The sequence below is a fragment of the Nyctereutes procyonoides genome, unplaced genomic scaffold, assembly GCF_905146905.1.
Source record: "Nyctereutes procyonoides isolate TBG_1078 unplaced genomic scaffold, NYPRO_anot_genome, whole genome shotgun sequence".
NCBI lineage: Eukaryota > Metazoa > Chordata > Mammalia > Carnivora > Canidae > Nyctereutes > Nyctereutes procyonoides.
This window is the reverse complement of record NW_026575120.1, coordinates 40,195,602-40,219,630: the sequence shown is the minus strand read 5'-3', so window position 1 is coordinate 40,219,630 and position 24,029 is coordinate 40,195,602. Positions and strand designations below refer to the sequence as shown.

The 24,029-nt window shown below is 43.8% G+C and overlaps 1 protein-coding gene across 8 annotated transcripts in view; it reads left to right on the top strand.

Annotated features, from left to right (window-relative positions):
• The window catches only part of EZH2 (enhancer of zeste 2 polycomb repressive complex 2 subunit), a 65,616-nt gene that overhangs the window by 36,802 nt on the left and 4,785 nt on the right, over nucleotides 1–24,029 (top strand). For all 8 annotated transcript variants that reach the window (XM_055334933.1, XM_055334936.1, XM_055334932.1 and 5 more), the window contains 12 exons: nucleotides 2,518–2,634; nucleotides 5,656–5,776; nucleotides 6,584–6,724; nucleotides 7,718–7,820; nucleotides 8,327–8,490; nucleotides 16,958–17,049; nucleotides 18,489–18,729; nucleotides 19,438–19,607; nucleotides 19,975–20,069; nucleotides 21,299–21,339; nucleotides 21,722–21,847; nucleotides 22,526–22,704. In XM_055334933.1, the coding sequence (XP_055190908.1) occupies nucleotides 2,518–2,634; nucleotides 5,656–5,776; nucleotides 6,584–6,724; nucleotides 7,718–7,820; nucleotides 8,327–8,490; nucleotides 16,958–17,049; nucleotides 18,489–18,729; nucleotides 19,438–19,607; nucleotides 19,975–20,069; nucleotides 21,299–21,339; nucleotides 21,722–21,847; nucleotides 22,526–22,704 (1,590 nt within the window). The remainder of the gene's footprint in view (nucleotides 1–2,517; nucleotides 2,635–5,655; nucleotides 5,777–6,583; nucleotides 6,725–7,717; nucleotides 7,821–8,326; nucleotides 8,491–16,957; nucleotides 17,050–18,488; nucleotides 18,730–19,437; nucleotides 19,608–19,974; nucleotides 20,070–21,298; nucleotides 21,340–21,721; nucleotides 21,848–22,525; nucleotides 22,705–24,029) is intronic.

Sequence of the window (24,029 nt, the reverse complement as noted above, 5' to 3'; positions counted from 1 at the left end):
CCATTCAATAGATGCAGAGCATTGTCTGCAGCTTTAGAGCAAATAGAGGAAGCAGAGTCCCTCCTGTCTGGTAGTTGAGCAGCATACCATTAAACTGTCTCTAACCTTAAGTACGGCCTCAGGTTCAGATGTTAGGTAAAGCCAGGTGGGTAAGTCAGAGCTGGAGAGGCCACACGCTCTCCCTCACCCCTCAAGCTTTAAAGGAGGCTACTCTTCAGAATTAAAGTCACAGTATTAATTTACTTCCCCCCGAGTATAAAGCAAAACCCCAAACTCTAATTTTTTTTTGCTAAGACATTACAATTACTTGTACTTAACGTTCCCTGGACAGCATATATATAATACTTGATTCAGTAATTAGAACCCCTCATGGCCCCAGAGCCTACCCAGTTAGGCAGGGAGGAGGAGAGGCAACTTAGTAGTAACAGGAGTAAGAGAAGGGCCTGGGGGAGGGCATCTCGGCCCAGCAGCACCTCGCACATAGCTGTGCTCGTCCTTGGACCCTGGGAGGAGCCTCTCAAGGGCAGGAGTGGAGCACAGTGATGAGCACTTGGCTGTTGGGAGTCAGACTTAGGCTTCCGTCCTGGCTTGGGAAATTAACTACCTTTCTGACTAGGCAAGTTAGTTAGCTTCTGTGAGCCTCAGTCTCCTCCTCATTTGTGAGGTTGTGACACCAAAGGCTGAGAGGAGCAGTGGTTAAGGTATACAAAGCACTTAGCACAGTGCCTGCAACATAGTACGTGCTCAATAAATGTTAACTGCGATTATGACTGGATTATTGGACGGACGGATGGATGAAGAACCGTGTCAGAGACCAGAGTGCGGCACAGGGAGAGATTGTGGCTCTGGAGTAGCAGGGAACCGTTCACACCTCCTCATTGACTTGAGCTACGAGCTTTCTAGTATTATTATCTTTATCTTTGCCCTTTTGGAAAACAAATTAATGGATTAATCACTGTCACAGTTCTTTCTAACTACTCTTATCTTTAAACCTTCACTTCCACCAGGAAGGTGCTATTTTGTGCTGCAGTGACTGTGACCATTGCAAGATTGTCCCTCTGGCCTGATGAGATGCTAAGGGCCAGGTGTGGCCTGTAAGCCAAAGATTTTCACTGTTATTTCACCAAATCTAGGCCTGCTATTTTTCAGACCTCTCAAATAAAAATTTAACATATAATAATTATGCGTGTGTAGACATATGATTTTTTTGGTTTCATTTTACTCCTTCAATTCTTCTTTTTGCTCTATTTTCACTGATTGTAGATTATGAATATATGTCCAAGGGTATTTTTGAGAAGGTTCTTGGAAGCCTGCTAATTGGATATTGGATAATGGTACTCTTTAAGAAAAGCTGGATTCCTAGACAGGATAGAAAGTGCTATGGTCATCATTTGGGCACAGATTTTTACCGTATTTCATAGAATCAGAGATGCAAAATTTTGACGTTTTAACATCTGAAACTGGAATGCATCTTAGAATTACTGTGATAAGAAAGCTTTGTTACAGTTTAACTGGCAACATTATTTTCTTACTGATACAGAAAGTAATGGAATGCCTTGAAATTAATGTCATCATAGGTTGGATGAAATACGGTATTTCCAGAGAGGCTATGCACTTAAACATGATAGAGATACAGTATCGTGGCAGTATGTGTAGTGGGTAAGAGCAGAGGCTCCAGAGTCAGACTTTCTTTCTGGATTTAAATTCTAGCCCTGTCTAATGTATGGCTTTGGGCCATTTACTGACCTTTGTATTCACCAGAGTTTTCTCACCTGTAAAATGGGGGCTAAGAATTAGTCCCTATCTTACGGTGTTGTCATGAGGACAAAAATAAAAGACATGGAATGTGTTTAAAATAGTGCTTCGCACATAGAAAGTGCTTAATAATATTACCTATTATTATTATTATTATTATTATTATTACTAGTTTAGAGATTATACTTTTGTAGAATGGATAGCAATTTCTTTTGTTGTGATTGAAACTCAGATCTGTTATTACCCTTCATCTTTGTTTATCATCTGGTAATAGCAAATGATGCTTGGGTTTTTTAAAAAGGGAAGATAAAGATAAGAAAGGTGAACCTAATAGTTTCCATATTATTATTAGTTGAGATTTAAGAGGCATATTTGGTATATATAATATTATTCCAAGTGGTGGAGATGTAAAAGAAACTAAGCATCAAGCTAAGAAATTTATAGTGAAAGCAAGGAGCAGTTAACCTGAGGCTAGCAAATATCGTTTTTGATTCTGATCGATATTGGTAAGTATGGGAAGGGTCGTTGGAGGCTTTTTAAAAATTTGCAAAATCTGAAGCGTTTTTTTTTTTTTCCTTCACCCTAAGTAAAAGAAAGTGAGAAGGAGAGAGAATCCTTCATGGTTTTTAGAAACCTTTCTGTCTTAGGTAAAGGGATTTCCTTTTCAAAATTATTTAAGTGGGCTGAGTTCCTTTATAATATGTCTACCACTTGAGGTTGTCCTTTTATTCTTATGAGTCAATTTTATTTTTTCTGTTCTAGTGTTCAGTGACCAGTGACTTGGATTTTCCAACACAAGTCATCCCATTAAAGACTCTGAATGCGGTTGCTTCAGTACCCATAATGTATTCTTGGTCTCCCCTTCAGCAGAATTTTATGGTATGTACATCTGTGATCTGCTTACTTTATTATCACTTATTTTAAATAAAACACACTTTTCTTGTGAATCAAGAACAAGTAAAAAAAAAAAGTTACTGAAATGATAACACTCAGTGATTGTTTTTTTTAACTGATACATATATTTGAACAAGCCTTTGTGGTGTTGCTCTTTTTCTAGTCTTTCCAAGTTAAAATATTCTCCAAAGAAAAAGTGTTGAGCAGGAATTCTACCTGGGATTTGATTTATTTTATTTTATTTTATTTTATTATTTTATTTTACTTTTATTTTTATTTTTATTTATTTTATTTTTATTTATTTATTTTTATTTATTTATGTATGATAGTCACAGAGAGAGAGAGAGAGAGAGAGAGAGAGAGAGAGAGAGAGAGAGAGAGAGGCAGAGACACAGGCAGAGGGAGAAGCAGGCTCCATGCACCAGGAGCCCGATGTGGGACTCGATCCCGGGTCTCCAGGATCGTGCCCTGGGCCAAAGGCAGGCGCTAAACCGCTGTGCCACCCAGGGATCCCCTCTACCTGGGATTAAAAATATGTTTATTTTTTAAAAAATTTTTAAAAGATTTTATTTATTTATTCATGAGAGACAGAGAGAGAGAATGAGAGAGAGGCAGAGACACAGGCAGAGGGAGAAGCAGGCTCCATGAAGGGAGCCTGATGTGGGACTCGATCCTTGGTTTTCAGGATCACGCCCTGGGCTGAAGGCGGCGCTAAACCGCTGAGCCACTGGGTCTACCCTAAATAGTTGTTTCTAATGTCTTTAGTAACTGAAAGATTTTACAGTGAGTGATTAAAGATAAACTTCAAATACTCTTCTGTAATTGCCTCATGTGTTTAAGGCTTCATGCAAAAAACATTTAGTTTAAGAATTGCAAGAATTTTTGGGAGATTTCATACTTTCATAGACTACAATTCTGAAAGGATCTAGTGTTTAAAATTGTCATTATTATTAGAATTATCCATAGGTTTTGTTGGTCACTGACCAAGGCACATTAGGCAGACTATATTATGGTTCGGATATGTTTTGGGGGGGGAGCAGAGCTTACATGGATACAGTTGGGAAGACAAATAGCCAATTATAACTTAATTTTGGCTTTTATCCAAAAAAATTAACACTTCTAGTTTAAATGGGATTAGTGAAAGTGAGATGTGGCGCAAACTGGACTCTTTAGTTGTATGTAAGTTTGACTCTAGATAGATCAGTGCATTAAAATCTAAATCTTAATTTTATATCCCTTATGTACTTTCTCCCCCAACTTCCCTTTCCCCTGTTTGTCTAAGATTCTGTTGTCTTTCTGAACTTTGCAGTTGTCCTAAATTTGTCATCTGGGGATTAGTTGAGATTTTCCTGTTCTCGTTTTTCCTGCCTGCTGCTGCAGGACAGTCCCTGGTGTGTCATTGGCCTTTTCCTGGTGTATTCTTCATTTTGATTGTGCTCTGTGCCTGAGGCACCTGCCGGAGGCACCTCCACAGCCACACCTGTCATGGCCTCCTGTCCTCTTATCCAGTCCACTCTGTTAATCAGATTATTCTCCGAAATTCTGTTTTTAACCAATACCCTGTTTACAGGCTTCTTAAGATACACCTATCCTCACTTTAGTCTCTTTAAATATGGACTTCAGAACCCTCTAGTCTTTTATCTGTCATTACTGTCTTTTTTATTCTTTATTGAAGATTCTTTTCCTACCAAGCATGTCTGCTTCCGGTCTCTTGTGTTTTTTTTTTTTTTTTTTTTAGATTTATATTTATTAGAGAGAGAGAGAGCCCCCTTCAATGGGAGGAGGGAGGGGCAGAAGAAGGAGGAGAGAGAGGGAGAGGGGGAGAAGCAGAAGCAGGCTCCCCATGGTGGGGCTTGATCCCAGCATCCTGGGATCAGAGCTGAAGGCAGATGCTTAACCCACTGAGCCAGGTATCCCCAGTCCCTTGTGTTCTTAAGTTCTCCCTTCTCCTGAACTTTTTGTGGATGGGTTCTTCCCGGCTAAGTTAGCATCTTCTTTTTTCTCTGTTGTCTTCTAAACCTTCGTAAACTCATCTGTCGTCTTGATTGGAATGATAATTTTGATAGGCATCTTGTTCTTTTCATCATTGAAATATTGTATTTTTTTTAAAAGATTTTATTTATTTATTCATGAAAGACACACACAGGCAGAGACACAGGCAGAGGGAGAAGCAGGCTCCATGCAGGGAGCCTGACGTGGGACTCAATCCTGGGACTCCAGGATCACGCCCTGGGCCAAAGGCAGGGGGGGCCAAACCGCTGAGCCACCCAGGGATCCCCCATGTATGTTCTTATTTTATATATAAGAGCAGATCCTTTTGGCATAAACTTTTTACTTTTTTTTTTTTTTTAAAGATTTTATTTATTCATGAGAAACAGAGAGGCAGGCAGAGACACAGGCAGAGGGAGAAGCAGGCTCCATGCAGGGATCCCAATGTGGGACTCGATCCCGGGTCTCCAGGATGACACCCTGGGCTGAAGGCGGTACTAAACCGCTGAGCCACCCTGGCTGCCCGACACTTGATTTTATATCCCTAGATTTTTATTATTTTGAAGGTCTCTGAATAACTAGATCATCAAGTGAAGTTTAGAAAATCCTTACTTATGTTATCTTACTGTGTACAGCTCTTTATAAGTGGCTTTGGTAAAACCACATTTCATCAATTCTAAGACACGGGGTGTATCTTAAAATTGATGAGTCATATCTTAAAGCACAGCATTTTTCCTTGAGGTAAATGAAATGTTGGTAAGTTTTAATGATTGACATGTTAGATTAGGTGAAGAGGGTGTTTTTTTAAAAAATGTTTTCTCTTAACAGTTTGATTTCTGAGATAATTCTTATTGGTAGGAGGGGGTCTTTATGTTTTAGAGTTTCCTGTCTAAATCTGGAGAACTGAGTAGAGACATCTACTTAGGAAAAAAATGTATTTTACATTACATGAAATTGATTTAAAAAATATTTTGATACTTCAGATTAACTTGCTTTTAAAATATGTTTATGTTTTAGGTGGAAGATGAAACTGTTTTACATAACATTCCGTATATGGGGGATGAAGTTTTAGATCAGGATGGGACTTTCATTGAAGAACTAATAAAAAATTATGATGGAAAAGTACATGGGGATAGAGGTGAGCCCTGTGTTTATTCTCTTCAAAAAAGGGGCCAGAGAATTGAAAGATATTTTGAATTTTTTAAGCATACGTACTAAAAACACATTTTTTTTAATATTAAAAGCAAGTTTATTGCTGGAGTGGCCAGGGCCTGTTTTCAGTCCTAAACATTTTAATGTTTTCTCTATTTTTAAATTGAAGAATCTTTTTTGATACTTAAAAGATGCGCAGTTGGTTATCACATAAATTATAATGCCAGTAACATGTAAATAGAGTTGTTTGAGTGTATGTAGATTTTAAGATTCCTTCATAGTAAAATTAGGATCAGGGCTCTGCTTATGTGATACATGTGCTACAGAAGGCCCTGTGCTCAGAAATATGTCCCACTTAGCTGCTGCAGGACCTGCACTTCCGTCTCTGTGGTCACAGCTGCTGTGCTTCACGTCCAGGAGACCCGTCAGAGTGTCTGGCAGGAGGGGAGCATGTGTAACATCATCATCACTGTCCCTTTCTTGGGGAGATGGCGTCTTCACATGCATTGTTGGAAGGAGGCTGAGGCCACAATTTCTAGAGTATATGGGTATAGCAGCGGGTATTGGGGGAAGGTGTGAGCAAAGAGAAAATGACCGATTTTGAAGAGAAATTCCTCCTAACTTTGCCTCTGGCCGGTCTTGAAAATGATCCTCCTGCCTCATTTTAACTACAGTGTTCTAGTGTTAATTAATAGGCCCTGGCTCTTCTTCCAGATTAGAAAAGGCATACATAAAGTTTTATCATTACTACTTCCCTCTGTGTATTTCTGATATTTGACTTGATGAATTTCAGAATGTGGGTTTATAAATGATGAAATTTTTGTGGAGTTGGTGAATGCTCTTGGTCAATACAATGATGATGATGATGATGATGATGGAGATGATCCTGATGAAAGAGAAGAAAAACAGAAAGATCTAGAGGAGAACAGAGATGGTATGTCTGTTTATTAGGTTTGTGTGTAGCCATGACAGCATTTCTCAAAAACAAAAAATCACAAATTGTTATTAATTCCTTCTTTCTCTTTTTCTTTTTTCTTTTCTGAAATATCCTATCAATATGTAATAGAATCAAAATGTAACATATCCTGTATTTGGGTGTCTTTATTTCCTTTGGCTGACGAAAAGAATGTTACTCTGTTTTTGGGATTTTGCTGGGTAATCATCATAATCATCATTATGACATAACATATTGATCATTGACTACCTTGATCATTGATTACCTACAGGCAGTGAGTGTGCCAGTCACTTTATGTGCTGCACCAGCTCATTTACTCCTCGTAATGCCCCACAGTATGGCTGTTGTCATCATCTCTCTCTTATGGTTGAAGCGATGGGCTCAGTGCAGTTAAGTAACTTATTTAATTTAATATTACTGGGAAGAAACAGCCCAGAACATTCTGACGGTAACTCCTCCAACTGACCGGAGAGCCCAGGCTTTTAACCCCTATGCTAGTGATGGCTTATCAGAAAGCTAGAGGACCCCAGACCAGAGCCCATAGTCGGAGACAGGCAGAGTTCATTGTTAAATAGCATAGAAAAATGCGGGGGGAAAACTGCAATCTGAGAGAAGCACAATGTTGATGTAACAGGCAGTGATCACGTGTTCCTTTCCTTCATTTTACACTGAAGAAACTGACCCCCGTGGGTAGTGGCCAGGCAAGGTCACAGACCCAGTCAGTGGCCCAGCCGGGATTAGAACCTGGGTCTCTTGCCTTCCGGTGCACCAAAAACTTTCTGTATTCGATTTTGAGTTTTTTGTTTGGCCACCCGCACTCCGTGGATACATGTAACATAGTCAGAAGTAAGTGAAACATGGAGATGATAGTTTCTTAGGAAATCCACTTTGTTAGATGTGGTTGCATGGAGAAGGAAGGTTTGAAAACTTGTTTGCTTTCATCTTTTTTCCCTTTCATATTTCCCCATTTAGATAAAGAAAGCCGCCCACCTCGGAAATTTCCTTCTGATAAAATTTTTGAAGCCATTTCCTCAATGTTTCCAGATAAGGGCACAGCAGAAGAACTAAAGGAAAAGTAAGAGTTGTTCTTTTGAGGCAGTCTTGCCTTGTATGGTATGTTAGCTCAGCATTGCGGTTGACGAGAAACGGAACCAATGTAGCCGGTGAGCCCCTGGGCTTCCTTGGTTGACAGCGCCACGGGGTTCTCGAAGCTGTGTGTGGTGCTCTGCTGCAGGACACTTACTGTAGGGAGAGCAAGCACACAACTTCGTTGACCGTAGTACGCGGAGAGGAGAATTTGGACACTTGTAGAAACGTTAGTGTCATTGAAATTTATTTTGATTCATATGGTGACACTTTCCACGATCTGCATCCTTTCTGTGAACTTGTCTCTTGATACGCCATATGCATAATTTTAATTGGCTCTTCATCTCCATCAAGATCGTTGAAGGTTAGACCTTTACTAGTGTGTTGTGGGCAAGGCGAACATCCCAGATAATACATGGCACCTTTGAGAAACTGTATTTTCAGAGAAGCAGGTTTTGCTGCAGCTTCACTTGCGTTTTTCTTGGTCAATGTCAGGTATAAAGAGCTCACCGAGCAGCAGCTCCCAGGTGCGCTTCCTCCTGAATGTACCCCGAACATCGATGGACCAAATGCTAAATCTGTTCAGAGGGAGCAAAGCTTGCATTCATTTCATACGCTTTTCTGTAGGCGATGTTTTAAATATGACTGCTTCCTACATCGTAAGTGCAGTTATTGTACGTTTTCTTTTTCTATCTTTGTTGTGGAATTATGTCTTAAAGCAACTTGGAGAGTCCTGTCATTTGTTATAACTAGAATTTATCATTTAATCTGGCAGTTATGATTGAAAAGTATGTTAGTGTCAGAGTATTGTTCTTACGTACTTTGTTGCCTGAGGGTTGCTGTGAAGTTCTTCTACATGTATTTAATTTGGACCGCCTGTCGCCCGCTAATTTGGAATACAGGTCAGTGGTTTTTCCATAAATGCTAACCAAGCAGTTGTTTTGTAATAAAGCTATTACTGTGAACTCGCTGATAGCCTAGAGCAACACTGCGACATTGATGAACATATTTGTTGACTAAGAAATCGGCTGAAAAGATGCTTATATATGTTCTTGTCTATTTAGTATTCTTTTTTTTTTTTGGGGGGGGGGTGTCCTCTGAGAAAGTTACTTTAAAAAATATCTGTATTTGGGGGCGCCTGGGTGGCTCAGTCGGTTAAGCGTCTGGCTCTTTATGTTTGGCTCAGGTCATGGTCTCAGGTTCCTGGGATTGAGCGCACATCTGGCTGTGCACTCAGCGGAGAGTCTGCTGGAGAGTCTCTCCCTCTGTCTGTGACCCATCCGCCCCCCTTGCCCTCCCTCCCTGTGCGCACGCACTCTCACTCTGGCTCTCTCTCAAAAAAAAAAAAAATCTGCATTTGAATATAGGGAAAGCATAAAATGTTGTAAATGAAATTTAAGTCTGTCACATAACAATGTTACTTTGCTTTTCTGACATTGCTGGGGAATGAGATTTCTTAGGTTTCTTAGGACATTTTTTCCAGGTAATGGGAATTTTTTAAGCACAGTTTAAAAAGCACCAACTTTTTTTGAGGTGCTTGTTTTGAAAACATACTTGATATCTCTTTGGTTTCCTAAGCAGAGTTTGCTTTAATAAAGGTTAGCTTTTTCCAGAATACATTTTAGTGCAACCATCTATGGCCAGACCTATGTAAAGTTGGCTACGCTATACTGAGTGGCCCTTAGCAGTGCTTTGCCCTTTTGAGTTCCTATGGCTGGCTTTTACAGAAAATTCTGTATTTCTGTATTTCTGAATTTTCTCCCTCGTTATCCAGTGGTACCTCTTAATATTCATTAGCCTGCCCAAGCAGACAACGTCTTGTGAGTTTTGCACTATCACCTTATATTTGCTGTATCTCATACTTTGTTATGTGATATGTATCATGTATCATGACCTGGAAATGGTTTAAGAGAGAGAGAGAGAGTGTGTAGTATTAGTGGTGTAGTTAACCTTCAATTAGAAAAATTTCAAGTAGATTTTTAGAATTATTATATTTCCCATGTCCTTGCTATGTGGTTAAACCTAGTACCTTCCTAGTCTTGATGATTTGGTAGTTTTAATAATCTCTGGTATGCCAGCCATTGGACAAATACGAAGCGTCAGTATTGTCTTCATACAGCCCTTGAAATAGTTGCCTTGAATTGCATTTAATTTGCCTTTAACACAGTCGTTTTATAAACTATGCTCAATTTTTATTAAAAATAATATAAACTGCATTCAGTTACCACCATCACAAAAAAGTTGGGTGGAACCTCTGCTTGAAGTCGTGAAATGGTTCCTCCAATTTGTTGATAGATGTAACATTTCTTGTACCTTTCTGTACAGACAAAGGAAGTAGGATACTACTTTTGAACATTTATTATAAAAGTTACTTCATTGTGGTCTTCAGATTTGAGTATTTATCTCCTTATGCAGGCTGGGGAGATAGAAGATAGATTATTAGTTCACTTTAGTGAAGTTTGCTTCTGTGGAATGGCAGACTGTTCATTTGGAGCACTCGGGAGCAGTGGGGTCTCTTCATAATTTAGCCTTAATGATTCCACAGTACTCATTGCATTGCATTATCCTTGACAAAATATCCCACAACGTAGGTTTTTCCTCAGTAAAATGAGTCAGTAAATACATTATTAAACACATGTTATTCTCCCTCTGCCTATGTCTCTGCCTTGTCTCTGCCTCTCTCTCTCTCTCTCTGTATGACTATCATAAATAAATAATAAAAAAAAATTTAAAAGGGGGGGAAATCCCTGGGTGGCGCAGCGGTTTGGCGCCTGCCTTTGGCCCAGGGCGCGATCCTGGAGACCCGGGATCGAATCCCACGTCGGGCTCCTGGTGCATGGAGCCTGCTTCTCCCTCTGCCTATGTCTCTGCCTTGTCTCTGCCTCTCTCTCTCTCTCTCTCTCTCTCTCTCTCTATGACTATCATAAATAAAAAAAAATATGTTAAATACAGCATTTTGTGCTTTAATTTTGGTTTTGTCTATGTCAGAGGAGAATAATACAGTAGGTCATAAGCTGTTGGTTGTGGGGATTAAATTTAGTACTCTGTGTAAAATACTTAAAACAGTATCTGGCTTGTTTTTAGTTAACACTGTTTAAACAATAACAACAAAAAACAAAAACACTGTTTAAACAGAACATCAGTCACATGATACACGTTTCAGAAATGTATTAAAAGGTGTCCAGTGCCCTGTCCCTGCCACTCCCTGCCACTTCTGCCCCCATCCTTAAACCACTAATGTCAGTTCCTCTGTGTTTCTATAGTTTTTTTTCTGGCAAAATGCAAAGATAGTCTTCTTTTTCTGACTATCCTATTAAAAAGGTGCCATGCTATTCAGGCTTTTCCCTGTTTTGACTTAATCTTGGTAGGTCTTATTCCTCTCCGGAGAGCTGCGTTGTCTTCCACTGTAGGAGGTGGGAGGACTTACTGAACTGATTGCTGAGGGGCGGCCAGCATTGGGATGGTTTTGTGCCTCTTGCTGTAATAGCGCTGCAGTGAATGACCATGACCATGGCTGTTCCTGTGTAGCACTTCCCACGAGCGCAGGTTAACCCAGGCCCCTGTGTTTGGATAGGCTTCGTTCTTTTGCATCTAATTTTGGGTGACTGGAGTTTTATTCTTACAGAATTTTGGATCCACTCCTCCTCCCCACCTCCAAGGCTACCAAGCTGTTTCCATACCACTTACCAAAAAATTCCCCTTTCACTGCGACGCCATGCCGTCTTCATCACCCATCACCATGTTTGCTTGGGTCTTTTTTCTTTGCATTTGTTCCTTGGGTCTTTCTGTCTAGGAGGCTTTATTCATTGATCTCCTGGGCATTCTTGCTTGTTTTTTCATGTAAATTTTAGAATCTTTAGTTGATCTAATTAAAAAAAAGTTCAGGTAGTATGTTTATTGGAACCTCATTCGATTTATTAATTACCTAAGGGGAAACTGACATTTTAAAATGAGGATTAAGGGGGCACTTCAGTTAAGTGTTTAAATGTAGCCATATGACCAAGTTTCATTTTGTGTCATTTACTAACCTCAGATTTTCTTCATGTAGCTCTTGTGTGTTCTTTCTTAAGATGATCTCTAGCTATTAATAGGTTGTTGCTGGCTTTTTCTCATTGAATTTTATATATTTTATACCTTGATACCATACTCAGTTGTCTTTGTTTATGATAGTTTCTCAGTGGATTCTTACTTGAGTTTTCCAGCTATGTAAGTAAACTATATACACAGTTACTGATAGGTTCTGCTTCCAGTCATTAGGACTTTATCTTCTTGTCTCATCACATTGGCTTGCATCTTCAGTGCAGCGTTAAATAATATTGGTACTAGTAGATAGATTTTCTATTGCTTCTGGATCACTTTTGGGAATTACCGGTTTCACCCAGGTTTTGAAATTTATTTGTTTAAAGTTGATCTAAGTGTTCTAATGATTCTTTTCTTGCTCAGATGTTTTTTTCTCTCGTTTTTCTTGATAAGCTTAAGTGGTTTTTATATTTTATTTTTAAAATCTGCTTGTGTGTACTTTTCTGAGCTACTGTATTAGTTTTACTATTTTTCTCTTTATGAATGTGATTTTTGCATTGTTCTCATTCTTCCCTCTGTTTTTTGGATATATGTGGTTAACACGTGGTGAATTGTCTCTAGAGGACTGTTCCAACCTCTTAGGTTCTGATATTTGGTATTATTTTTAAGGAATGTTTTGTGTTTTTAACTCCTTGTTTGAGAGAATTTGTTAAACTTATAGGTGAAAGAGCCTTTTTGGATGTTATGTATTTTTATTATTTCTGTGTGATAATTAGTTATGTAAGTGTTAGGACTGTCTACCATTTTTATCTGTAAGGAATATGTTTTGATAGTAGGGGTTTGGCAGTTCATCTGAGCCAGCAGCTCAGTATATGACCTTGGATCTTTTCTGTTAGAGGGACTTGTGTATTCTAATGAACCTTGAAGGATAAATGGTTTTGGTTTGGGAATGAATCCCACTTTGTATTCCAAATAACTTTTAGACCATGATCATTTTGTAAATTGGAATCAGGCTGTTCTGCAAATTTGGAATCGTGTAATTTCTTTATAAAAAGCCTCAGCCTAAAATTGGCTGCTTGGTATGTCTTTTGACACTTGTTAGAGGAACCAGGGGTCAGCTCCTCAGTTGACTGTGGGTGGGTTTGGAGAAGTAACACCTTTCTGATCCAAGGAGGGAAGGAAGGCAGGCTGGGAAATTAAAGTTGGGAAATTTTATGTGCTTAAATAGGATAAAAAAAATAGAGCCTTAGAATAAATGTTTTGCTCGATTTTCTGTCACGTGCATGGCCTACAGAAGAATCCATTTTAAGCATAAAACCCAACTCTGTCATTTCTGATATTATATAAAAAGTCTGTTTATCCTTTTTGGAATGTGTATTAATGCGTGTTGTAGAGTTCTTAACATTATAATGGTTAGAATTTCAGAAACAGTATTCCAAAGTTTGTAGTTAATGGTTCACTTTTTTAGTATTTCAGATGTGTAATGATTAAAATTCGATATACTGAATTCATGTTTACCATGTAATTAGAGGGACTTACCTCCCTCAATCTCAGTTTTTCTTGTCTGTAAAATGGGGATGAGGGTTAACACCTAATCTCTGGGGGATTTTGTGGACATTAAATGAGGTAATGCATAAGCCTCTTAGTGTGTGCTTGGAACACAGGAGGTTTACTGTTAGCTGCAGCAACTGCCTGTTATTACTACTCTGTGCTCTGAATATTGACACTTTCTCTAAGGTACTTAGCATTAGAAGTCTGAAATGTGTGATATACGCAAGAATTTATGTGATTCCAAGTATAAGTATATTCAGTAAGAAGTTTTTTTTTTTTTTAAAGATTTATTTGAGAGAGAGAATGAGGGATGCACATTTGTGGGGAGAGGGGCAGGGGAGAGAATTCTCAAGCAGGCTTCCTGCTAAACTCAATCCCACATCCCTGAGATCATGACCAGAGCCAAAACCAAGAGTCGGACACTCAACCAACTGAGCCACCCAGGCGCCCTTCAGTAAGAATTATTATTAATACCAACCTCCTCCCCCCCTTTTAAAGATTTTACTTATTTATTCACGGAAGAGACACAGGCAGAGGGAGAAGCAGGCTCCATGCAGGGAGCCTGACGTGGGACTCGATCCCGGGTCTCCAGGATCACGCCCTGGGCCAAAGGCGGAGCCAAACCGCTGGGCCACTGGGGCTGCCCTTAATACCAATTTCTAATCTGAGCAAACAGGATCAGTACTTTGAGCAGAAGTTAATGTATAAAACTGACACTTTGTATTGATCTGTGTTCATTAATTTTGTCATTTATTATATGACAATGAGCTGAAGAAGTATTTAAGAGAAGTGTTGCATTACAGAGAGGGGAGGTGGCTCTTCCTCCTTGGGACAAGCCTTGGCACACCTGCTGCCAGCTAACTACCTACACAAATGATTCTGTTTAGTCCTGTTTTCTATTTTGTAAAGTCACCACTGGAACTAGGTGATTGCTGAGGTTTGTTCTCTGTAATTCTCTGGTTCCCCAGTTCTGTGCTTGAGGCATCATTATTTTGGTGAAACATTAAAAGATTCTGGGGGTCTACTTGATATTTTTAGCCATTTATGCCAGTTTGCTCACAGGGATATAGGGAATGGCTGGAACTGTGTATTATAACAGGGTTTTTTACCTTTGCCTGAAAACCTTTTAGATGAGATTTTTCATCAAGATTTTATATGTTGCCTTTTGAAATTAAAATAGAACAAAACAAAACCTATCAACATTCCATGTTCTCTTTTTTGTAAATTTTTTTAAAAAGCACCTTGCTTAAATTTTCTTAATAATAATTTTCTTGTGACTATCATAAATAAATAATCTAAAAAATAAAATAAATTAAAAAAATAATTTTCTTGATCAGATAATATAATTTTTCCCCTCATTAAGCTTAAAAATATTTTTGTAACTTATTTGAAGTATTAGTATTTCATGGTGAAAATATTAAGTATTCTGAAAATCTCAAATAGTCAAAGACATTTCTCAAAGAGGGTTTCTTAAATAATTGAAGTTTGAAATTCTGCTGAGAAAGTCTAGTAGTGCAAATAGTTTCTCTTGAGCTAAATGCAATGTGAAATTAAGAATAGTACTTAAAAAAATTTTTGCCTTTGGTGATCATCAAAGTATCTTTGATTATTATTAGCGTGTTAATTCTTCCTTTAGAGCCAGAACTTGGCTTGTTGAGTGTTCTGTGTTCTGTTACTTTGTACTTTGCTCTTCTGTATCTCCCAGCTCAGGACCAGCAAGGGGCTACTGTCCTCACCTGTGTTTGTGTGCCTATAGATACATACGTGCCTTTGTATTATTCACTGAATCAGGTGAAATCGAGAACGTCAGCCTATATAAATAGGGGAACATCCACACTAAAAATGAATTTTGCCAAATTGATATCACTTAGTATGTGCTGCTAACCGGCTGAGAACGAACTTGTTTTTTGGATTGATGGAATTCCTTGCTGCTGATGTGACCATAACCTTTTCCGCGCTCAGACTTTGTATTTTAGAGGTCCTCACGTGTTCAGAAACGTAATCCATTGTGAAATCAGTCGTGGCATCAGTCTCTCATTCCAGGGAAATCTAATACATACTTGAAACAAAATTTGAACCTTGAATTTCTACTTCAGAGACATAGCTTTGTCTTTTTTTCCTTATTTCCCTCATCAGTCTGTATTTCTCATTTAAATTACAGGCTTTTTTTTTTTTTTTTAAAGATTTTTTTGGGGGCTGGGAGAGAGCATGTGCTTGAGTTGGAGGAGGGGCAGAGGCAGGGGAGAGAATCTCAAATAGACTCTGCGCTGAGCACGGAGCCCATGACTCACCAGATCAGGACCTGAGCTGAAATCACAAGTTAGGTGCTTAACCGACTGAACCACCCGGGTGTTGCTGCAGAGGTTTTTAAAATGGTTTCGTGAATATGTCACCTGTTTTTATCTAAATTAAGACATTTTCATCTTGTGTAATTCTGAGCAGGGCATTTCTAGTGTTTGCCTTGGTAGCTGGAAGCAGACTTTCTCGAGGGTTTCTGCAAGTTCTCACCTCTGTGCATTCACACTTAGTTCACCCGTGTACTAGAATTTGAATCTTTTTGTTGCCACATTATTTGGGGATTTTAAGTTTCAGAGACTTTTCTTTCTAGAACCTGTTTTTATGTGACCACGTGTTTTCTAGAGAAGGGTAGTGACCGCAAGCTCTCACTAGATTCTTGAATTGTGTCTGATTTGGAGAAATGGAATTTCAGTAGTCTGAGGCTGTCCTCTTTATTTATTTAAAAGTTTTATCTATTTAGTCTCCACACCATGAACTCATGACCCTGAGTTCAAGAGCTGCATGCTCTTCCCACTGAGTCAGCCAGATGCGCCCTTGTCCTCTTTATTTTTACCGATTTATTTTAGAGAGACTGTGCAAGTGGAGTGGGAGAGGGAGAGGGAGACGGAGAGAAGCAGACTCCCCGCTGAGTGTGGAGCCTGACGCCGGGCTCCATCCCATGACCCCGAGATTATGACCTGAGCCAAAATCAAGAGTCAGCTGCTTAGACTGAGCTGCCCAGGCGCACCCTGTCCTCTTTACTTTTAAAAACTAGTTTTTAACAAGTGCTGTCCTTTATTTCTCCATTTTGACAAGCTGATTACTAACCTTTCTTTAGAAATCAAGAAACTGTAGATATCCGAATTCTTCTGGTAAAAATAGGAAATCTGATTTCCTTGTAGAGGGGATATATCAGTTGTTTCTATGGATATATTAAAGACTAAATAAATGTCTAAAAAGATTTCTTTTAATGTTCGTAATCAGAGTTTAGAGTTATGTGCATCAGTTATGCTTGTAAGGGGAAAAATGGGCAATGACTAATTATTCCAGAGTTTACTGTTTCCTCCCTGGTTAGGGGCTGATGGGGAGGGAGTGGCAGTGTTCCACTGAGTCTAGGGAGAACATGGAGATGATTCAGTGAGAGCTTTGAAGGAAGGTTCTGTTATGGAAACAATATATTGGCAAGTTTCTAATGTATTAATAGGCTTTTTCCACTGAAACTGTGGAGATGAAAAAGTAAATATAATTATACATGGATGTTTTCTGTTTATTTTGCAGCATTTCATGCAACACCCAATACTTACAAGCGGAAGAACACAGAAACAGCTCTAGACAACAAACCTTGTGGACCACAGTGTTACCAGCACTTGGTAAGCTCGGGTGCTGCGTGATCCAGAGGGCATTTGAGGAGTTTTGTGGTGAACTGTGGCGAGGTCCATGAAGGCAGCGTTGGCACTGTTTGTTGCTCCTGTGCCTCGGCCATACTCTAGGCAGAGATCCTCACCCGGGCGGTCTCCTTCCTAGCTGCTGTGTACTGCACATTGCAGGCCTCCATTAATCCCGTATCCTTTGTCTGTCTGTGTTAGTCTGTTCCGCAACCTTTCAGGGCCTTGAGGATCAAGGACTCTTACACCTGCCACCAAGTCTGTGAGAGTGAGAAGCACAGGTAGTCAGTCACTCAGGCCCCAGAAGCTCGGTAATTAATTGTAGGCAGTACTTCCTGAGCCTTCCTCAGAGCCTGGCCCCTCTCGAGAGCTAGACCTATGGTAGTTTGAGTCAGCTAGTAGGTCCCACAGATTTTTTTTTTTTTTTAAATGATGGAGAAAAGGTAAGGGTTTAGGAGAATAGGAGGTAGAAAAGTTGTTTTTTACAGGTACTATCTTATTTTTACCCTTTCCCCTCTTTGGACCAAGCCACTCCTACCTAGGAACTAAATGGGTATATATTGCCTGTTGGATTTTGGACAGAAGATTCATTGAATGGCACCTGCAGAAGGTATCCTATTTTTAAGCAATTTGGTTTCTGTAGAATGAAGTGTAAAACTGTTGGCTGCTCTCAAACTTCTCCCTTCTCCTGCCACTGAACCTGGAATTCTTGAGCACTGTTTTATAATACTCTCTACAAGGCAGAATTTTATTTGGCTCGTCTAAGAGGTTTCTGTGGTCTCCCTATAATCCACGATCTTGCTGTTGTTCATACTCTGTAAGACTGGATTATCGGATGTGCTGATGCAGAATGTCCTGCTCACAGCCTCCCTCTGCAAGCTCCTTTCACGACTTCTGGGGGCTGTGCATCCGTCACGGGGCAAAAATTGGATGTTTGAATAAACAGTAGACAGGAAGCGACAAGTCTGGCATGCTTCTGTGTTCTGTATTCTGCTTGTGTACTTTCAATATTATCAGAGAGCGGTATCTTAAGAAAACCTAAAATCGGAGAGTCTGACTCTGGATGCACATTAGCTATGATTCTTCTCATAAAAGTTCATGTTTAAAGAGGCTTACATATTTTTAAATATTTTATTACATTTTAACTTTTAATCAGTTAGTGTGGCTCACCAAGTTCACATGGAGTCATCTTGCCTGATGTCATACTCCCGTAGCGCAGAGAATCTACATTGACCTTTCTGAAAGTTCCAAACTGTCCAAAGCAGATAGAAAACCAAGAGCATCGAGATAGGCAAACGATGATTTGTAAAAGTGGATAATGTGATAAATTTATTGACTAACTTGCTTTATGCAGTCCTTTTTTTCTCATGCAGCAAAATGAGTCTAAGAACTTGACCTTGATGTCTCCATTTTTCACTTTGTAGGAGGGAGCAAAGGAGTTTGCGGCTGCCCTCACTGCCGAGCGCATCAAGACCCCGCCCAAGCGGCCCGGGGGCCGCAGGAGAGGCCGGCTCCCCAACAATAGCAGCCGGCCCAGCACCCCCACCATTAACGTGCTGGAGTCCAAGGACACGGACAGTGACAGGGAAGCGGGAACTGAGACGGGCGGGGAGAACAACGATAAGGAGGAGGAGGAGAAGAAGGACGAGACCTCCAGCTCCTCGGGTGAGACCCGCCGCGGGTGCCGGAGGGATTGGAACTCGGCTCCCTGGGTTAGTGCTCGCTGAGAGAGGGCCGAGGCCAGAGAACTCCCTCGGGGGTGTGGAGCTGCCTTCTGCCCTCACCCCGGCCCCGCGCTCCGACCCCAACCCCAGCCTGGCCTGGCCTGCGCTGACCACGTGCCCGGCTACTGGAAGGTCAGCGATGCGGTGTGTCGTCCTTCTCCGTCTCTCTGAGACAGGGCATCGTTCCGGTCAACCCTGTGGCTGTGCTGGGGGTGGTTTTGGTTAGAAGAGCCCGTGGGAACTCCCGACCAGTGTTTTGCTGCTGGGGTTTTCCATGTCCGTTCAGCCCACAACTCGCGTCCTGAGTAGCAACGGGAGATACTCCTCAGCTTTCATTTTGATTTAAAATTTCTGTATTAACTAAGCTTTACACCCAGCGTGAGGCTTGAAGTCACGACCCCGAGATCCAGGGTCACGTGCTGCCCTGACGAGCCCGCTGTGAGCCAGCCAGGCGCCCCCTCAGCATCTTAGAAGGTTGTGTCAAAGGGAACCAGCCCTGAGCTCCACGGGAGACTTGCGGATGGTCCCAGGCTGAGTTTATTCTCAGCACAAGTCGCTTCCTGCTCTTTTCTTCAGCACAGCCCCGAGGTTTACTTATTATTAACTCCACTCGTCCTTTCTTGACCAGTGCTTCACTTTGGTTTTCCAGAAGCAAATTCTCGGTGTCAAACGCCAATAAAGATGAAGCCAAACATTGAGCCTCCCGAGAACGTGGAGTGGAGCGGCGCCGAGGCCTCCATGTTCCGGGTGCTCATCGGTACCTACTATGACAATTTCTGTGCCATTGCCAGGCTCATCGGGACCAAGACTTGTCGGCAGGTGAGCACGTCTGACACAGCAGTTTGAGAGCTTGAGATGGGGGATGAGCAGTCACTGTCCAAACAGTCCGTTCTCGGTCCCTCTTGTGCTCCTGCTCATGTCCCGAAAAAGAAGTCGATTGGTGGTGTTTTCCCCTGGGAGGGACCTGAATGAAAACGATTCTAACGACTATGGATATGTCGGGGGGAGTCTGCAGCCCAGTAGGGTCAGGTCAGCCTCGGGCGCCTGCTGAGAGTGGCCCAGCCCCTGGTAGCACCCCCACCCCTGGCAGCACGGAGAGGCCAGAGAAGCTTCCAGCAGGGGCGGGTCTGGGGCGCTTTGCCGGAGCCGCCAGTGCTCACAGCCCTGTGACCACGCCTCTTGTCAGGTGTATGAGTTCCGCGTCAAAGAGTCGAGTATCATTGCTCCAGCCCCGGCCGAGGACGTGGACACCCCCCCAAGGAAGAAGAAGAGGAAGCACCGGTAAGGCTGGGTGGGCGGCTGCTGCTGTGGGTTGGATGCCAGAGTCATGTGGCCACACACGCTCTCCAGTCTGTTCCTCTGCCTGCAGTGGCCTGGGGTGCGGGGAGTCGGGACAGCGACGCTCACCGCGCTGCCCTTCAGTTGAGGGAACCTCTGCACTGGCTGCTGACCACAGGCCCCACTTGCACGAACCGAACCCGTGCCCTGCGTGCGGTGTTGCGGGTGATGGGAGCACCAAGCTGCTTGGAGTCCCAGGAGCCTGAATTTTCTTTGTGCGAGTCACTTCTTTTTTAAGATTTATTTATTCACGAGAGACACGGAGAGAGAGGCAGACACAGGCAGGGGGAGAATCAGGCTCCCTGCGGGGAGTCCGATGTGGGACTCGATCCCGGGACTCCAGGATCAGGCCCTGAGCCAAAGGGAGATGCTCAACCACTGGGCCACCCGGGCGTCTGTTCTCTGTTCTTGACAGATGCCCCGCTGACGCCCCTGGAAGCGGGCGCGCTGAGGGAGGAGGGAGCGCGGCCGCTTGGGTTTGTGTGAGGAGCTGCCCACCGCGCCGCCTGCCCCCCCCCCCCCCCCCCCCCGACTAGGGGTGCAGGACTGCACTCCGCAGCTGTGCACCCGCTCATGTCCCCTTTCTTTCGGGAGGTGGCTAATTTAGAACCGGAAGAACTTAGCTGTGGTCGGACCAGCTGAGTTTCTTGGTTGACGTTTGATCATGCAGCCCTGTCAGTGGTTAAAGATGCCTGAATTAGAGAGACGGTACTACCTCAGGCTCCTCCCGTCCCCAGGAGCCCGGGTCGGGGGAGTCCTCCTTGCGGTCACAGCTGAGCCTCCGACACGGGGCCGCTTAACTTGGGTTTTCTGGTACCGCCAATGTATTTTCTCAGGATTTTCTCAACAGTTTCTTCTCTCTGGCTTACTTTATTGTAAGAACACAGTATAGATACGTAGGACGTAGAAAATCCGTCCTAACCAGGCATCAGTAAGGCTTACGGGCCACGGGCTAGCAGGAGGTAAGTGTTGGGGAGTCAAAAGTTATTTGCAGATTTTGGGTGGCGGGAGGGGTCTGTGGCCCCAACCCGGCGGCGGGGGCCGGCTGCCCTTGGATCCAAAGTGCGGTTCTGTTCAGGGCACGTGTTGACTCGTGCAGGCAGCTTGTTGGGTTTGTGCCATGACCCGACTCCTGAGCCTCACAAGGATGGCTTCTGTTTTGTGTCTTGCAGGTTGTGGGCGGCACACTGCAGAAAGATACAGCTGAAAAAGGGTTAGCATCCTCCCGTTCATAATGGACTTAGAAATGCCTGCTCGTTTGTTTAAGAATAGTAACTGGATTAGCGTTTGGGACGTTCTGATGTAACTGGCTTCAGTTCCCGGAACCCACTTAAAGGGAGGCTGTCCGCCGAGTAACTTCCGGGTGGGTGGCGCGGGGTGGCCAGCCAGTTACGGAAGTGCTTGGGGGCCGGGGTGACAGTGCTCTGGCCTTGCCCGGCACTTGGCGGTGGGAGGAGGCGTCTCCAGTCACTCGGAACCCACACCGTGTGGAGGACGGAGGACGTGCCGCGGCCCGCAGGTGGCGGGGAAGGCCGGATTCGCAGGCGTCGTGTTCCCTCGCCTCTGGATTGACCCGCGCTGCTCTCCTTCCGCAGACGGCTCCTCTAACCACGTTTACAACTATCAACCCTGTGACCATCCACGGCAGCCTTGTGACAGTTCGTGCCCTTGTGTGATAGCACAAAATTTTTGTGAGAAGTTTTGTCAGTGTAGCTCAGAGTGTAAGTATTTCGTTTTGATGACTTGCGTGACTTGCCGCTTTAAATTGCTGACCAAAGCCCGTGGAAGCCAAAACAAGGCCATGGCAGCTCTTGCTTTGTTGTACCCTTTTTAGGAAGTGCACTTACCCCACAGGGATTTATGGGGCCCCATTAAGGGGTTGTGTGCTAGGGGCCGGCGCGGGTCTGTGGGCAGGTTAGAGCTGGATCGTGTAAGTTAAGTCATAGCAGAGTTGGCACAGAACGTGGAGGGCATCTGGAGGTGGCCCCCAGGTCCTCTGGCCCCCAGAAAGTGTCAGCGCAGCGGGGCGCGAGCGTAGTGCCATGAGCGGGTACTGAGGGCACAGCCGCGTGGAGACCGAGCAAGCGTCTAGAGCTCTGTGCCCTTGGGGTGGTCGAGAGCCGTGACTGTTACGTAGGCCAAACCAAACCCTGCCTTCACGCCTGTCGTATAAACCAGAGGGCTTTCGGGACACGTGCTGCCCAACAGATCCGGATGGAGAGCTCGGGGGTGACCGGGCACACCTCCTGTGCCTTCCGTTTCCTCCGTGGTCCGAGGCTGGGGGGGAGCAGAGGGGCTGGGGTGACCCAGTGTCGAGGCTCGCGTGACTCGGGGCTGCGCAGGGCTGTGCGCGGTGGGATCCACGAGGTTCCCGCCTGAGGACCACCCTGTCCCTGAAGGTCAAAACCGCTTTCCCGGGTGCCGCTGCAAAGCGCAGTGCAACACGAAGCAGTGCCCGTGCTACCTGGCCGTGCGCGAGTGCGACCCCGACCTGTGCCTCACGTGCGGCGCCGCCGACCACTGGGACAGCAAGAACGTGTCCTGCAAGAACTGCAGCATCCAGCGCGGCTCCAAGAAGGTACGCACCGCCCCACTGGCTGGGGGCGGGGCAGGGGGCATGCCCTTAGGCATCCGCCCCTTCCGTCTTACCACCACACAATATTCAAGGTGCCTCTTTCATGCAGAGAGAAAGATGAGCATCTCCCACGGGACCCTCTAGTTCCTGCGAACTTCATTCCCGTTTTTTAATGATCTTGAACACAGGGCAGCGGGGGTTCTGGAACCGGCGCCTGCGAGCTGCAGGCAGGTGCTCGTCACTGTAGCTCCTGGGAAGTTTCTTACTGAGCAGAAGAGACTGCCGGCAGCTGCTGGGGAAGTCCCCTACCTTATTTTAGGGTGGACCCAGGGCTGCTGCTTCGGTTGATAAATGTCAGCAGTCAGAGCCACGATCAGGGAACATGTGGCAGGCCCCGTCCTAAGTGCGCGCGTGTCAGCTTACTAGTCCTCGTACCTCTGGGAATTAGGAATAACCACAAACCTCCTTTTAGGTAAAGAAAGGAGCAGTAGCTCCGATCCAGGTGTTGTGGCCCCGGACCCCCTGCTGCTGACGGCCACGACCTGGGCCGCCCATGAGTGTGGGGGTGTGCGTGGGGGACACCGGACACATGGGTGATGTGCGCATCTTAGGTTCTTGAGGCGCCCTAGGATGTGACTGGGGTCACACTGCGGCCCATAGTGCCCTTCCACCAGCAGTTCTGTTCGTGGCAGTATCTTTGTTTTTGCTGTGATGGTCTCGGGCTCGGTGGTTTTAAGAGTACAGGTCTTTTTTTTTTTTTTTTTTTTTTAAAGATTTTGTTTATTTATGAGACACAGAGAGGCAGAGATACAGGCAGAGGGAGAAGCAGGCTCCCCATGGGACTGGATCCCAGGACCCTGGGATCAGACCTGAGCCGAAGGCAGATGCTCAACCACAGAGCCCCCCGGGCGTCCCTAGGTTGTTAGTCATCCCGTCACAGTGATGCGAGGTACAGTCCCCAGGGCACACCTGCTCAGTCCTAAGACTCTCATTCCTCCCCCACCCCCACACTTGTCAGGTCCTCTCAGTTTGTTCAGAAACTGTTCGCGTTGACGTGCCTTCTATAGGCGCCTGGTAGAACTCCTGAGACAGAAAATAGCGTACTTGAACCACTTGGGTCTCATTTGCTCAACAGTATGACCAGAGATCGCTTTATTTACAAAAGAAACCACTGTTGTCCCATACCTGGGACGCTGGGCCCTGGTGCAGCGCGCTCGGAGCTCTCCTGCTGGCGGCAGCGGGTTGTGTGACTTTGGGACCGGGCTGAGGACGGCCCTGGGCCGTCACGTAGCTGACTGACTCTCCCGTCTTTGCTCTCCTTCGATGAT